Source organism: Oryctolagus cuniculus, chromosome 2 (assembly GCF_964237555.1).
Source record: "Oryctolagus cuniculus chromosome 2, mOryCun1.1, whole genome shotgun sequence".
NCBI classification, from domain to species: Eukaryota; Metazoa; Chordata; class Mammalia; order Lagomorpha; family Leporidae; genus Oryctolagus; species Oryctolagus cuniculus.
Genome location: NC_091433.1, coordinates 108,857,230 through 108,874,052, shown reverse-complemented (window position 1 = coordinate 108,874,052; position 16,823 = coordinate 108,857,230). Strand labels below are relative to the sequence as shown.

The window sequence follows — 16,823 nt, the reverse complement described above, 5'->3', positions numbered from 1 at the left end:
AGATGGACAGACCGCACCTGCGCCCCGGGTGAGGTCAGGGAGGGAGGTGGAGATGCAGGAGGTGAGGATGGATGGGTCCCTCCTTCTCCCGCTGTCATCTGTGTATCTTAGGCATCCCCCCCCCAGGAGGTGTGTCAGGGGCGGGGCTATCACAAAGGTCTTCCAGATGGTCCTAGAAATGTCTATCAGTACCAAAACTAGGCGTGGATGTTTCACGTTTGTTGCACTAAAGTAAACTTCTTTTAATTCTGATTTTCCACAAACTGAAATACTCTCATTTTTGGGAAGCTGGGACTTGAAGTCTTTAGAACCATCCTATTTTCCAGCTTTCAGTGGGGGTCAGTGTTTAGCAGTGTGGCCCCGCTGCAGGCCACTAGAGGGCGGGCGCTCTCATCCCCGGGGCGGGGACTCCTGTTTCCTGCCTCCCAGGGACCCACACTCGATGCTCCCTGAACAGGACGGAACCTGGACCTCTGAAACTCCATCTTCTGCCTTCCATGCTGTCCTGGACACTTTTTTTTCCCTTTGACAGCCTAAATATTGTCAGCATCATTTTATCATCTGTTGTTGCCAGTTTCTCAAGAGTGGTCCAGGGTGTTATTTTTACACCTCTTCTTCTGCTGATCTTCCTGCTTTGAAAACGTTACTAGGAATGACCTACACCCAGACTTCCATGCTAGAGTGGGGGAAAGATAAAAGATAACAGGGTTTTTTTTTCCCATATGAGAATCAGTTATATTATTATGAAGAATATCTCATTTTGGAAGGAAAAAAAAACTTTTAGGAGTGAATCATTGAATCATTATTTTTTTTTTGCTTATTATAATTTACAAAGCCAAAAAATGCTTCTCTTTCAGATAGAATAAAAGTGTCAATAGGCCACAATACAGATACTTAGAAATCTAAGACTCATTAAGGCTGTTTGCATTTATGGGATGAGCTTTCATTTTTCCCTAATTTGTTTTCATTTTATTTGAAATGAGAGAGAGGGAGAGAGAGAGACATACACACACACACACACAGACAGACACAGGGTGGGTAGGGAGGGAGGGATACGGAGAGAGATCTTTCATTTGCTGGTTCACCTCCCAAATGTATACAACATCCAGGGCTGGGCCAAGCCGAGGCCAGGAGTCAGAACTCTACCTGGTCTCCCACGTGGGTGGCAGGGACTCAGCATTTGAGCCACTTCCTGTTGCCTCCTAGAGTGTGCGTCAGCCGGAAGCTGGATCAAAAGTGGAGCAGCTGGGACTCGAACCAGCATCCTGATACTGGATGCCGTGACATCACCTCTGTGCCAAATGCCTGTCCCCCAAATATTCTCAGCCTCTTGACACTCTGGATGCCAGCCCTATTAGCACTTGCTGTTCTTTCTATGTGTCCAAAAACCCCACTAGGACTTACTGGGGTACATTCTGAAGTAAGGCTTCCACTCCCTTTCAGAGGGGTGTTTAAGACACCAAGTCCCACAACAGAAAATGGCCACATTGTAATCAGATGTACCCACCATGCTTCTACCTGCGGTGCTTCCATTTTATCCTGCCCCTCACCGCGCGCACAAAACAATAGTACTTACATGTCATCGAAGACAAGCTTCTGTCTCTTGCAGTCCCTGTGGCCATTGGATCCTGGGGACCAAGGCTCTGTCTGTGGCCGTGTCTTGCCATGGAGGAGAATGTTTTCGGAGCTGTGAGCTGCTTTCTAAACAACAAAAACACGTGTGTCTGAGACACTGGCTGACAGGCCGGAGAAGCAGCCCACTAAACAGAACACCTTTGGTTGTACAGAATATCTCTGTGTTAAGGGTGCATTTGTTTCTACGAGATACAAAGAAATACTCGTACCGGTTGAGACTCCCTTATCCAAAAGTGCTGGGGACCAGAAGTGTTTCCAATGTTGGACTCCTCTGGGTTATGGAACACTTGCATTTACAAGGTGAGACAGCTTGGGAAAGGGGCCCAAGGCTAGACATAGAAGCTGAAGGTTAAGTTTATAGCATAGGTCCAGTGCACATTCATGTGCACTGGGCTCCGGCCCATGAGGTCAGGTGTGGCATCGCCCACCTGTGGCATAGTGTTGGGGGCGGGGGTGAATACGTTTCGAGTTTTGGAGCATTTGGATTCTCAGATGCTCAGCTTGGACCTGCACCCCAGGGCGTGAGCTGAGGGCTCCTGTGCTCAGTGTCAAGGGGGAGTCTTACTATGCTGGGTCTCACAGGTTCAGAAACTGAGAGGCCTAGCAACCTGCTCCAGTCCAGGCAGCACCGTGGGTGGGGGCCCACGGGCTGGGACCCAGGCCCCTGTGTGTCCCCAGTCCTGTCTCACCAGGGCCACCGAGCCCTGTGGTGTGTGTGTGTCACAGTCACGCCAGCACAGGTTCAAACACTGGCTTCCGGGCCCCACCTGAGGGTTTTAGAGTTAGCAGGCCTGGGCTGGGGCCTGAGAATCTGAATTTCTGACCCCTTTCCGGGGCAATGCTGAGGCTGCCGATTCACGAAGCAAGTTCTCACAGCCACTGCACTGGAACTGCCCCCCGGTAAAAAAAAAAAAAAAAAAAAAAAGTCACTGAGCCCACAAATCACTGCCTGGTTCTCACGGCCTTTCTGTGAGAAACAGAAAAAGCCAGAGGAAGCCCCTTGGAATTTCTGAAAAGAGGAACAGGTACATCTGTGGAGAAATTTAAACTTGACGTGGCCTGGGGCTACAAATATTCACATGACGCCTACTGTACGTTAACGCATGGATCAAAGAGCAAGTGTCTTTGGTTAGAAAAAGCGAGCTGACTGCGTTGAGGGTACACAGATGCCATCGTTAGGCTGACATTCTTTTTTTTTTTTTTTTTTTTTTTTTTTTTTTTTTTTTTTTACTTTTTGACAGGCAGAGTGGACAGTGAGAGAGAGAGACAGAGAGAAAGGTCTTCCTTTTCTGTTGGTTCACCCTCCAATGGCTGCTGCGGCTGGCACGCTGCGGCCGGCACACCACGCTGATCTGAAGCCAGGAGCCAGGTACTTCTCCTGGTCTCCCATGGGGTGCAGGGCCCAAGCACCTGGGCCATCCTCCACTGCACTCCCTGGCCACAGCAGAGAGCTGGCCTGGAAGAGGGGCAACCGGGACAGAATCCGGCCCCCGACCGGGACTAGAACCTGGGGTGCTGGTGCTGCAGGCAGACGATTAGCCTAGTGAGCCATGGTGCCAGCTCTTAGGAGATTTTTTAAATCCCCTGTTCTGACCAGGAAGATCAGATGTTACACTGCGAAGTTCTTCCTAAAATTCTTCAATGGTATCCACTCGCCCTTGGTAGAGGGAGCAACATCAGGAAAACTGTGTCTCCTGCCTGCATGGGTGGGTTTACTTTCCTCTTAGCCACGCCCCCTTTATTCCCTGCTCCTCAGACTCCTGGGCCAGTTCTTCTTCAGGACCTTTGCACATGCTGTCTCCTTTGGGAAGTTTTTTTTTTTTTTTTTTTTTTTTTAATTACTCTCGCTTCACTGCTACTTGCCTTTTCTAGATTTTTTTTTTTTTTTTTTTTTTTTTAATTTTTGACAGGCACCACGCTGATCCGAAGCCAGGAGCCAGGTGCTTCCCCTGGTCTCTCATGGGGTGCAGGGCCCAAAGACTTGGGCCATCCTCCACTGCACTCCCAGGCCACAGCAGAGAGCTGGCCTGGAAGAGGGGCAACCGGGACAGAACCCGGCACCCCGACCGGGACTAGAACCTGGTGTGCCGGCGCCGCAAGGCGGAGGATTAGCTTAGTGAGCTGCGGCGCTGGCCGCCTTTTCTAGATATTAATCAGGGGTCAGCAACCTATGTCCTGTGGATCAAACCTGGCCCTTCTTATAAATAGTTTTATCAGGAACTAGAGATGCCCATGAGCTCTGATCCTAAGGCTACAGATAACGGTTCCCAAACGTGGGTTTAGAAGAAGGCTACGTTCCTGAAGATCTGGGACGATTTACGCTCCTGCAGGAACTCCCATCAACACGTTCCCATCTTTGATTCACTGGGAGGAAGTGTGAAATACCGCTTCCTCTCACATCTTTCTTTGCAGAGAATCCTGCGAGTGCATATGGAGTCACAACTTTTTTTTGCGCCTAAACAGATCTATCTTTTACTTCTACTTTCTATGAACTTGTTGAAGTGCTCCCACATTCTCCTCTCTTTCCTGGACCACGGAGCCCCGCTGGTTTGGCTGGGTGAAGGGAGGGAGGGGGATTCAGAGGGGAGAGTCTGTGTTCACTGGGCTCCAGACAGGCTGAGCAGCCCAGGGTGCCAACAAGGGCCAACCACGAGTCTCGCAGATTTTGGTGTGGGGTTTCAATGCCAGATTTGCCCCTGCCACCCGGGTGAGGAATTTGTCCCAGTAAAAGATTGATTTACTCAAACCTCTCTGCTCTGGGATGGTATCATATGGTGGGCTTCTGCCAAGGGGCTTTTGGGGCAGAAGGGGCTTAGAATGCCCCTTCCCGGGGTGGGGGGGTGCTTCTTGGCCCAGAGTGTGTGTGGGGGGAGGCGCTGCAAGGGTGAGGCAGCCTACAGGGACCCTGTGCGGGCTAGGGACCGACTAAGGGAGCCTGTGCAACTTCATCCCATCCGGATCCCAGACTGGGACGGGCAGAGCATACACCAACCGTGAGGTCCGCGGCGTGCGACTGCAGCTGCCCGTCGCCCTTGGGCTTCTTGTTGGAAGAGGCGGAGGTGAGCACGCTGTTGCCGTGCGGGCGGCCGGAGGAGGGCAAGTCCTCGCTGGGGTATTTGTGCTTCGACGTGTCTGAGACGGGGGAGATGGGCGGCCGGAGCAGTTTCTCATTTTTGTTGATTGGTATTGCCAAGCTGAAAGAGGAAGGACAGTTACAAGATGCAGAGGACAGCGACGGAACGCCACGCCGTGGGCACAGCCCAAGGTCAAGGTCTCCTATGTGACCTGGACTTCCCACTGAAGGCCTGCTGGCAGGGAGAGGTTTATGGGGAATGATTATACCAGGAAACAGCTTTATGGCATTAGGACCACAGCGAGTAATAAGCAAATAGCACTCGTTGTTTTCTTTGTTCTTCCTAGCAGGATGAAGAGAGTAATTCTGGAGTTAGCGCCACAGCAAATGATTGAGGATAAAAATACTTCGCACTTGTGAGTTTCCACCCCAGGATCTCAAAGTGCCCCAGTGCCAACAAGCAACTTTTCTCCCAACAAATGCGAGCAGTAAGTAATAGGAAAGCCAATCCACAGTGATACACGTTCTCCATCTGCGAAGGGACTTTTGCCAACTTCTGAGCTTGTATTCATGATACAGAGAGTAACAGAATCACAGGAAAACCTGCAAAGCATGAAGCCAGTTGTCACCTGTGGAGTTTCTGAGTTAACCAGGCACCTGTGGGGAGCAACTGGGAGCAACTCGGACTAGACTAAGTTACTGGAATTAAGACTTATTCTATGCATCTGCTTTCCCACAATATGGCGCTGGGAGAGGAGGAAACAGCTTCTACACAGCTGCCTCCAGTTCAACCAATAAACAGCAGGACCTGCTCCTGATTGGAGGAGAGCAGCGTACTCGGCGTGTGGGCAGCCGAGTTGGGATTGGCAGAGGAGGACTATAAAGGAGGAGAGAGACGGCATGCACGAGGAACATCTAAGAGGAACATCTAAGGGGAACATCTAAGGGGAATGCCTGTGCAGCCCCCGAGAGAGCCGGCCGGCGGTGTGCCGCTCCCCTGCGGAAGTGGGGAAAGTGGCCAGGGGGAACCGCCCTTCCACGGAGGTGGAAGGGACAGTAGCCAACCCGGGAAGAACCAGCAGCAAACCCGGGGAAGGCCGAGCAGACGAAAGAACAGCACAGGGTCCTGTGTCGTTCCTCCACGAAGAGGGGGAGCGACATAATGGTGCCGTGACTCGGATATGAAGCCTAGGCAGGGCTTAGTGTCGTTCCTCCACGAAGACGGGGAGCGACAGGCACCAACCAGAATAAACAAAGGATACAAAAGTTGTCATTAAAAGTTACAATTTCTGGGGCTGGTGATGAGGTGTAGTGGGTAAAGCTGCTGCCTGCAGCACTGGCATCTCATATGAGCACCGGTTCGAGTCCTGTCTGCTCCACCTCTGATCCAGCTCTCTGCTATGGTCTGGGAAAGCAGCAGAAGATGGCCCAAGTGCTTGGGGCCCTGCATCCATGTGGGAGACCCAGAGGAAGCTGTTGGCCCCTGGCTCCGGCCATTGTGGCCATTTGTGGAGTGAATCAGCAGATGGAAGATCTCTCTCTCTCTGCCTCTGCCTTCTGTAGCTCTGCCTTTCAAACAAATAAATAATTTTTTTAAAAGAGAAAAAAAGTTATGATTTCTACCCAGTGCTGTGGTATAGCAGGTAAAGCGTAGCCTGTAGCACCGTCATCCCACATGGGCGCAGGTTCAAGTCCTCATTGCTCCATTTCTGATCCAGCTCCCTGCTTATGCCCCTGGGAAAGCAGTGGAAGATGGCCCAAGTGCTTGGGACCATGCCACCTACGTCGGGGACCCAGATGAATCTCCTGGATCCTGGCTTCAGCCTGGCTCAACCCTGGTTGTTCTGGCCATTTGGGGAGTGAACCAACAGATGGAAGAATTCTCTTTCTCTCTCTCTCTGCCTCTCCCTCTGTAATTCTGACTTTCAAATAAAATAAATCTTTAACAAAAAATATGCTACACTTTCTTGTGTCTCCAAAGTCAACCATCAGAGAGGAGGAATTCATTTCTATATGAGTCTCTGAAATGCACATGACATTCCTAATAAAAAAAGTATTATTTAGGGAAGATACTAGCTTGAAATAAACTCAATCAACTGCCAATTTAGGGCACTAACAGAGATCACCTCATAGAGTTTGTTAAGAAGGTAAAGCTATTTATTTTTAAAGATTTATCTATGTATTTGAAAGGCAGAGTTACAGAGAGGCTGAGGCAGAAAGAGAGGTCTTCCATCCACTGGTTCACAGCCCAGACGGCCACAATGGCCAGAGTACCAGGCTTATCCTAAGCCAGGAGCCTAGAACCAGTAGCTTTCTCTGGACTTGGGCCAACTTCTACTGCTTTCCCAGGCCATAGAAGAGAGCTAGAGCAGAAGTGGAGCAGCCGGGATTGAAACCGGCAACTGTATGGGATGCTGGCACTGTAGGTGGTGGCTTCACCTGCTACGTATGTCACAGCAACAGCCTTGGTAGAGCCATTTAACAAAGATGTTGTTATTATTCCTAGGGCTAGGATCTTTTCTTTCTTCCCTTTTTTTTTTAAAAAGATTTATTCATTTATTTATTGGAGAAGTACAGTTACAGACAGAGAGAGGGAGAGACACAGAGTGAGAGGTCTTTTATCCACTGGTTCACTCCCCAAATGTCTGCAATGACCAGAGCTGGGCCGATTTGAAGCCAGGAGCCAGGCGCTTCTTCCAGGTTTCCCACACAGGTGCAGGGGCCCAAGCATTTGGGCCATCCTTCTGTGCTTTCCCGGGCCATAAGCAGAGAGCTGGATTGGAAGAAGAGCAGTTGGGACAGGAACCGGCGCCCATATGGGATGCTGGCACCACCGGCAGAGGCGTAGCCTGCTACGTCACAGCGTCAGCCCCAGCTAGGATCTCTTAATTGCCTATGGCGGTTATCACGGCAAACAAGCCATTAAAGTCACTTCAAAAAGCAATCGCCTTAGCTGGCGGTCACAGAGGAGAAATTACAAACACAGGCCTCTAGAACAAATGACAAAGCCAAGGTTCTTAACATTGGGCGAACAGATGCCTGTGGAGACAGAATTTCTGGCCGCTTAGGAAGACACGAGAAGCTATGTTATGGAAAAAGATTCCGGTGCATCCAAAGTAGTTCTTGTCCTGATGGGGAAGAAAGCGATGTTGGAAATGGATGTGAGCAGCCTGAGCCTAATTGTTTCTGGAAATGTTAAGTGGGGGAGGGGGGATCCCATCTCTAAATCCCTTTTGCTTTACATCCGTAGTGATTTTTACTGTGCGTGGGAAACTGAATTACGACATCTGACACTGCTGTGGGTACACACATGGGCCTCCTTCATCATGGCCGAGTTCGTGTATACAACTTGCCCAAAGAAACCTTGTGGTTCTCCTCTCTGGGATGGGCGACCGCCTTATCTCTGGGGTTGTTTCACTGCAACGGTGGAACCCAAGAGCGTTTGGAATCGCAATGCTGGTGGTGTACAGATCAGCCTGAACTCTAAGTACTTCCCTATGCACTGAGCTAGGAGGCTTTGCCGGGCAATTTTTTTTTTTAAAGATTTATTTATTTAAGAGGCAGAGTTATAGAAAGAGAGAGAGAGACAGAGAGAGAGGTCTTCCATCTGCTGGTTCATTCCCCAAATGTCTGCAGTGCCCGGAGCTGGGCTGATCTGAAGCCAGGAGCCAGGAGCTTCTTCCAGGTCTCCTATGTGGGTGCAGTGGCCCAAGCACTTGGACCATTTTTTATTGCTGTCCCAAGTCCTAATGACTGATCCAGTGAGCTGGATCAGAAGTGGAGCAGCCAGGACTTGAACCGCCACCCACATGGGAAGCTTAACTTATGATGCCACATTGACAGCCCCATGGACAAGAGTTTTTAACCTGGGCTCCAGGAACTTGGATAGAAAATGTGACAATTCCCTTTTCTCTAACCTCTCACCGAAAGAGAACCTTTCTTTGAATTATGAATGGAGGCAGGAAACCAGAGGAGGGGTTCAGCCGCATCAGTGTTAGCAATACCTGAGGTTGCGTCACCGGTAGAAGTCAGAGTTATTTTCCTGTTATATTATAGTTGTTACGGACATCATCAAGTATTGTTTATATTGACTGCTTTTTGGAAATTGTTGCTGTCACTAGACTGGCTGGAAATGTTGTTGCTAATGCAACAAGAAAGAAGCATGCACAGCGTGGATACTTCAAAAAGTTCACGGAGAAAACGGGATTAAAGGATGAGCTTACGTGAGTGCTAAGAAATTGGAAATCCATGCATAACTTTTTTTGTTTCAAAATTAGTTTTTGAATTGCATTTTGCAAACTTGAAAAAAAGATCTGAAAGGCAGAGAGAGAGAGAGAGAGAGAGAGAGAGAGATTCGTTGGCTCACTCTCCAAATGCCTGCAATGGCTGAAAATGGGTCCAGGCTGAAGCCAGGAGCCAGGAACTCTATCTGGGTCTCCCACATAAGTGGTGGGGGCCACAGCACTTGAGCCAAACTCTGCTGCCTGCCTGAATGCATTAGCAGGGAGCTGGATGGGAAGCCAGGACTCAAACCAGCATCTAGGTATGGGGTGCTGCGGTCCCAAAAGCCAGCTTACCCCACTGCTTCTATGACTGATGATATGCCACTTGCAGAGAATAAATACCTAGGAGCTTGCCCTGCTAGACCACCACCCACCACTCCTGGATTCAGGACACAGTGGGTGCACCTGAAACCCTTCTGAGAACAGTCTGGGAGGCCACTTCACGCTGAAAGCAGATCCTGTCTAACGGCCCCGTCAGAGTCTGTATCCAGGAGCTGCAGGTGCATCACCTGCAGCTTCCACTCTAGGTGTGTCTTTAAACTTTTTTTTTTTAATTTATTTGACAGGTAGAGTTATAGACAGTGAGAGAGAGAGAAACAGAGAGAAAGGTCTTCCGTCCATTGGTTCACTCCCCAGATGGCTGCCACGGCCAGTGCTGCGCTGATCCAAAGGCAGGAGCCAGGTGCTTCCTCCTGGTCTCCCATGTGGGTGCAGGGCCCAAGCACTTGGGCCATCCTCCACTGCACTCCTGGGCCACAGCAGAGAGCTGGACTGGAAGAGGAGCAGCCGGGACTAGAACCGGTGCCCATATGGGATGCTGGTGCCGCAGGCGGAGGATTAACCAAGTGAGCCACAGCACCGGCCCCGTAGGTGTGTCTTTGTACATCCTTAACAGAAGCTGAAAGTTATGGGTTTAGCACTCACCATTAATCCTGGCTTGAGGGCCTGGCATTGCGGTGCAGCAGGTTCAGCTGTTGCCTGCAACACTGCCGTCCCATGTCAGAGCACTGGTCATATCCCAGTGTTGCTCTGCTTCCAACCCAGCTCCCTGCTAATGCTCCTGGGAAAGCAACGCAAGATGGCCCAAGGGCTTGGGTTCCCGCCACCCACATGCTCCCATTCCCAGGACGGAGTTCCAGGCTCCTGGTTTTAGCTGGCCCAGCCTGGACTGTTGGGGAGTGGACTGGTGGATGGAGCTCTGTCTGTCTCTCTGCCTCTCAAATAAAGAAATAAAAAGAAATCCGACTCTCCTCCCACATGGCAGGCGATTTTGGATCCGGAGGGCCCTGCAGCCACCTCCTTACTGAGGGAACACGCCTACCTGGTGATGTTCATGTTGCAGTGGTTTGCGGACAGAGCGGTATTGGCGGAGGCACTCAATCGCGAGGAGGTCTCTCTCTCCCCCTGGACTTTCTTCGGCTCCCGATAGTCGTCGTCGTTGTCAAGCTGCGCAAGAATAAGCAAAGGCCGATCAGCTATAGCTCTCTGGGGGCCGGTAGGTGCTCCCAGGCACTGACCTCCACAGAGAGGGCTCTCTGGACGCTGGCCTGAGCAGCAATGCCCTGGCGCGGGTTCCCGGCCAGCTCTTCAGCCAACGAGGAGGAACTCTGCTGGATTTACAGTCAACAGCTTATTGAGAGGAAAGGCACACGGCCGTGAACAAATCTGGGAGGCAACATTTTTTTGAATGACGATAACCAGTCAGGATTTCACCGTCCACAGCAGACCTGATATGCATTCACACGGTGACATCAGCGTCACTCACCCTGGTATTTTTGGGGCTTAATACTGTAAGGACAGTGGCAAGCAGGGGCCATTCTGTTTTGGAATTCATGCCTCCCATGAAGTGCACGCAGAGGCTGTCCCCTTGTGGTGTCTCTATCCCAGCTCACAATTAGCATCCCATGATGTCTTAGAGCCCGGATGCACCTGCTTATACAACAGGACTTGGACTGGTTCTTGTTGCCCTGGCTGTGCTCCACTTGAGCTATGTGTCAGGGTGTGATGCTAACACACCCACTCTGGGGAGAGTGCAGGAAGCCGGGCTGGGACTATGGGGCTTTCCAGGAGACGGGCGCCAGCACCCAGGAGACAAAGCCTTCCCTTCTCTCTCCAGCTGGGAACGTACCACCCAGCCTCTGCCACGGGGCACTCCTGATACTCACACTGTACTTGGACCCTTGCAAAGGGTCCAAACCAAAGTGCCAAAGCCCCCCATCCTCAGCTCTAGGGCTCCAGAAAGGTGAGACCCAGCATCTCTGACAGCCAGATCGGCAATACTGGCGTCTCAACGGCCCAGGGCACTGAGTAACCAGCACTAGGAAAATGTTCTTTCATTTTTCTTATGTCTGTGCCCAGGGATGATTCATTTGATTTTACAAGTAGAGCTGGGTGTCAGGCTTAGCCTAAAGTTTCCCAAGTGAAAATGAAAACAGACATGAGTAACACAACTATTTATAAAATATTTTGAGATTATATGTCTATTTGTACATTTCTTCCATACATGTTTGTCTCTATAGCTAAACACATTTCCAATCTATCTCTATGCTTGCCAATGTTTATCACTGTCTCTGCATATTTCTTATATATCTATAACCATATACCTATATAAAGGGATCTTCAAAAAATTCATGCAAAATGCACATTATGAAAAAAAGGATGGATTTCAGAATTTTTTGTATCAAAACACACTTCTTTTTGAATTCCATGAACTTTTTGAACCACCTTCCTAAATTTCCATTAGCCTAGTTATCCATCAATCCCAGAGGAAACATCCATACTTGTTGCAAAAGACTGAGGGATCCATTCATTCAACGCAAACAGAGCATCGACACATTACCAGGCAGGCCGAGTGGCTGGAGGGCGATAGGAGGAGACACATCACAGTTTTACAGAAAGAAACCCGAGTTCAGAGATGGCAAGGCCACCTCCTAAGGTCACCCAGGAGGCGAGGCTTTCGGGGCCTAATGCAAAGCCAGAGAGCTGGGCTCCTCATCCGAAGTGCAGAAGAGTGATGTGACAAGTCCCCCAACGGGAAACAGGCTCCTCTCCTTTGCCGTCTCTCTCTCATCACGGCAGTGCTCATTTGCTATTTTATACCGCGCTCCTTGGGGGTACTGTAGCCTCCCAGGATCCGGGGCTGCCCCAGCACCAGCACGTGTGTGTGGCCCACTAGCACCTGGTTCCCCTCCTCCCACTCACAGGACTCACCTTTGAGGCTCGACCTGGGCCAGGAAATCCAGACAAGCATTTTCCCTTCCATGGCCCACCCCCTCCCAACCTGTGGGCCACAGGTGACCCCAGGGACCTGCATCCTCCCCTCCGAAACACTCACTACCCGCGTTGGGGTTGGGTGAGCCGGGGTGACTGGCCCTAGCCTGTCCTGTCCCTGCACCGAGACAGGGAGGGGAGGCTTCCTGGGGCTCTGCGTGCCAGGAGAATGAAGAGCGGGCAGAACCCATTCTGTGCAAACAGGCGGGAGCAGGGACCACACAGGCTCCCTCCCTTACTAAACCCACATTCAAAGAGCACATGAGGCATTCCAAGGTGGCACCTGTGTGACGGCAAGGATTGGACAAGGGCCTGAAGGAGGTGAAAGGTCAGCTTTTTTTTTTTTTTTAATTCATGCAGAGTTTTCTCACTGTGTGCATTTTCCCTTGGACTCTTTGAAGACCTCATTTGCCTCAAAAAGCTGAAAATAACTGATTTCACACAAATAATATACTTAGATCAGCATTCTTCCGAGGGACATATGTTAACAGTTGCTTTTTTAAAAAGCCTTAAAATTTTATTTATTTACTTAACAGCCAGAAACACACACATACACACACGGATTCTCTCATCAGCTGATATACTCCCCAAACGTGCACCTACAGCCGGGCCTGGGCTGGACTGGAGCCAGGAGCCAGAAACTCAATCCACGACTCCCAGGGAGATGGCAGGGGTACTGCCTCCCAGGACTGAAGCTGCAGTGGGGAGCAGAGCTGGGAACTGAACCCAGGCACTCCTCTAAGGGAGGCAGGCATCCTCACCACCGCGCCAGCTCCACTTATTAACGACTGGCCTGAATGTGGAGCCGTGCGTGAGCCCTGCATCTTCGATGGGTCGCCCGTTGTGTTTCTCACCATGGTCCAAAGGACTTCGTGAGACACAGGAACAGGAAGGGACGGAAATCTCAGAGCAGCCTTTAGGTTATGCTGCAGGTCCTGACTCGCTCGGATACCTTTGAAGCTGGCTCTGAGCGTCTAGCATCTTCTGCTGCGGCAGCTCCAGCTCTCCCAGCACTCACGCTGCCTTCCTCACCCCCGTACCTCTCAGATTTGACCCAGCTGTCTCTTCTGGTGCCACTCCATCCCTGAGCTTCTGTTTACTCAAATCTCTCTCTTCCTCAGATCCCTGTTCCCCAACCCTCTCCCCCAGGAAGCCCTCCCCGATCAGTGCTGCTGCTGGCTCTCGGGTGGCAGAAACCCATCTTGGCCTTGATTGCATGAGGCTGCCCAGTTCTCAGTGTGTGTGTGTCTGTGTGTGTGTGTGTGTATGCACACATCATCTCAATGTTAGCATCACCCATCCCGTCCCAGCAAAGAAGGGGCTTCTCTGTGTGTTGCACCCTCTCACAGGTCCAGCCACACACTCAACAAGTATTTCCTAAGTGCTGGTTTCAACACGCACAGGGACAGAGCTCCATTAGCTATAGCTACAAATCAGCAGCAATGGTACTTTGCTCACGGGGCATTTCTAAGGATTTGAACAACAGTATCTGCTGTTTATATAAAATAGTATCGTGTAAAACTGGTGGAGTCAGGACACACAGAAACCACAGTCCAGACCAGCGACCTACCTGTGCTGTGCCCCCTAGGCCACAGGTGACCGCCGAGTCCCCCACCCCCACACCTACCTTGCGTTTCCTCTTGGATTTTGGCAAAGTCTTTTCGGGCGGCGTGTCCAATGCTGGCAGTGCGCTCTCTGGGTCCTTAGCAGCAGGGCCGTTCAAGACCCCTGGCTCCTGGGGCAGGTGTTCCGGGATCCTGGACAGGAGGGTCAGGTCAATTTTCACCCAGAGAGACCTGACCTCATCGCTGTCCTTCAAGGGGGACAGAAGTTCGTTGCGGCCGAAGGGGACCAGCGTGTAGAACTGCTCCTCTAGCTCCTTGGCAATGTCACTGGTGGTCCTGGCGTTGATGGGGCCTGCGGGGGCCCGGGGTCCGCCCCCAGTGCTGATGCTGCTGGTAGCTTCCTTTAGCCTCTGGTCGCTGGCACAGGAGGAAGAGGAGGAGGAGGAGGAGGAAGCGGAAGAGGAGGAGGAGGAGGAGGAAGAGGAGGCGGCGGCGGCGGTGGCGGCAGCGGCAGTGGCGGCGGCAGCAGCCACGGTCTGCGCTTTGGTCAGAGGGTACTCCTCCTGTTCCGACTCCAGGTCCGAGTCGGAGGAGGAGGATGAGGAGGACGACTCAGTCTCGATGAACTCCTTGGATTTGGGGACGGTCCTGCTCAGCCCCCGGGTGCGCCTCTTCTCGCAGGGCACCGAGGGGCGCAGCTCCTTGCGGTGGCTTGTTCGGCCGTTGCCGCAGGGCCTGGCTTTGGTGGGCTCGGGGGCCACGGCCACGCTCGCCCCCAGCGTGTCTGTAGCCACGGGCTCCTCAGGGCGGTGGCAGTTGGCACTGTCCCCGGCTGAGGTCCTCTCCGTGCGTCTGGTGGGCTTCTTGCCCGCGGACCTGCGCGTGGGCGCAGGCGCGCTGTCCACCGGTGCGCCAGGCACTGCAGGCGGCGGGGCGGCTGCGGCCGCGGTCACGGCCACGGCCGCGGGAGGGGACTTCTGCTTCACTGCCTTGTTCCCAGGGGCCTTGTTGGCTGTCCTCGGCCTCTGTTCCTCCTTGCAGACGCTCTTGCTCTCCTTCTCCCTCAGGCTAGCTGGGCACACGTCGGGGAGCTTCCCGCAGTCCTGCGCCTCCTCTTTCACCGGGGTGTAGTACTGACTGCTATCGGGCCCGTGGTTTTCATTTTGGACCAGGACGGGAGGCTTGTGGGGATTAACTTTGTTGAGCCACTTATCCAACTGCCACTTGTTCGAGGACGCCGGCTCGGCCTGCAAACAAAACCAGGGACAGAGCACACAGCTGTCATTGCAGGCTCACAGAGAAGGGGTGGGCGGGCTGGCTGTATCGTGAACTCTTCTGAGTGTGGGAGCAGAAAAGGAATGGGCCGTAAGCAGCAGGAGAATGGGAGCAGCAGGTGAGTGTGTGGCCGCCCTGGGGGGCAGGGAGGGAGCCCTAAGGCCACCTGGACGGTGCTACCCTTCCAGGAACCTGACACCAAGGTGTCAGGGGATAGCATTGAGCCCTGTTAGAACCCACTCTCTCACACTTTTGAGTGTTAAACAATCCATACTGTTGATAATTATACTAGAGATGTAGACTTTGAGACTGTGAAACCTAGCTGGGGCGGGGGGGGCAGTTTTGAAGGCTGAGGATGAAAGTGATGTTTCTGTTTGTTTTTGGTGAGAATTAACACTCTGGGGCAAATCTGAAGGGAGCTGAGTGGAAGCTACAATCCTAAAGAAACCACAGAGCATTTATGGGATAAGGACAAGGAGGGCACAGCGACTGGGCGGCTGAAGCAGTAACTATGGGGAAATGCTTATCAGTATAGAACCCCTCCTTCGAAGGGGCTGGTGTGCATCCTCCATGCGCAGGCGGCCAGATCAGGAGAGCCCTGCCTGCCCCTGCTTCTATCACACGCTGCCAGAGACGTTTTGGGCCTGGAGGGGATGATGGAAACCCTTCCAGTTTTGCTAACTCAGACAAAGTCACAGACCTCACAGGTGTTTAAACTCTGGCCTGTGGATCGGTGCCAGGGGGTCGTGAACGGCCTGCAACGGAACGGAACATGTTGTGCGGATGCAGTTTTCTGAGAGAGGCTCCTAATTTTTTAGCTGAATTTCTAAGGATCTATGTCCCCAAAAAGGTTAAGGACCAATAATTTTACAGGGAGTAAATGTTGCTTCTTAATGAAAGTCTATGAATCCAGCATTATTATTCTGTTTTTTCCTAAAAAATAAAAAAAGATTTACTTATTTATCTGAAAGGCAGAGTTAGAGAGAGAGAGAGAGAGAGAGAGAGAGAAAATGAATCTTCCAAACACTGGTTAACTCCCCAGATGGCCACAACAGCTAGGGCTAGGCCAGATGGAAGCCATGAAAACCTGGGATTCCATCTGGGTCTCCCACGTGGGTGCAGGGGCCCAAGCACTGAGTCATCTTCTGGCTGCTCTCCCAGGTGCACCAGCAGGGGGCGGGATGGGAAGTGGAGCAGCTGGGACTTGAACCGGCGCCCCTATGGGATGCCAGTGCTGCAAGTGGCAGCCACTAGCATAATGATTCCTATTACAAAAAAAAGTGAAGAACCTTAGCCAGAGTAATTTCAGTGTATAACCATGAGTGAAATGGGAAAAGCATTCTGAGTGATCAGAGAGATCAATTTTCCCTCTCAGTGGCCTCCACACTCTGAATTGGTGGATTCCATTGCTGTAGTGGCAGGCTAGCACCAGCCTAGAATAAGAAGACATTGCTTAAGTTTGTATTTCAAATTTGGTTGAAATCTGGAGCGAATCAAGTTCCAGATTGGAAGAAAAAAACTTTAAAAAAAAAATAAATTCCCAAAGCTTGCTTGTAGGTATCAAGATTTGTTTTCTTTCTTTTCTTTTTTTTGACAGGCAAAGTGGACATTGAGAGAGACAGAGAGAAAGGTCTTCCTTTGCTGTTGGTTCACCCTCCAATGGCCGCCACGGCCAGTGCGCTGCGGCCTGCGCATCATGCTGATCGGATGGCAGGAGCCAGG

The 16,823-nt window shown here is 51.5% G+C and overlaps 1 protein-coding gene across 5 annotated transcripts in view; it reads right to left on the bottom strand.

Moving 5' to 3' along the window:
* Positions 1–16,823, bottom strand: part of AFF3 (ALF transcription elongation factor 3) — a 598,192-nt gene that overhangs the window by 31,868 nt on the left and 549,501 nt on the right. For all 5 annotated transcript variants that reach the window (XM_051842640.2, XM_051842639.2, XM_051842642.2 and 2 more), the window contains 4 exons: positions 13,889–15,073; positions 10,313–10,437; positions 4,628–4,829; positions 1,577–1,701 (listed from right to left, as the gene is read on the bottom strand). In XM_051842640.2, coding sequence (XP_051698600.2) covers positions 1,577–1,701; positions 4,628–4,829; positions 10,313–10,437; positions 13,889–15,073 — 1,637 coding nt within the window. The remainder of the gene's footprint in view (positions 1–1,576; positions 1,702–4,627; positions 4,830–10,312; positions 10,438–13,888; positions 15,074–16,823) is intronic.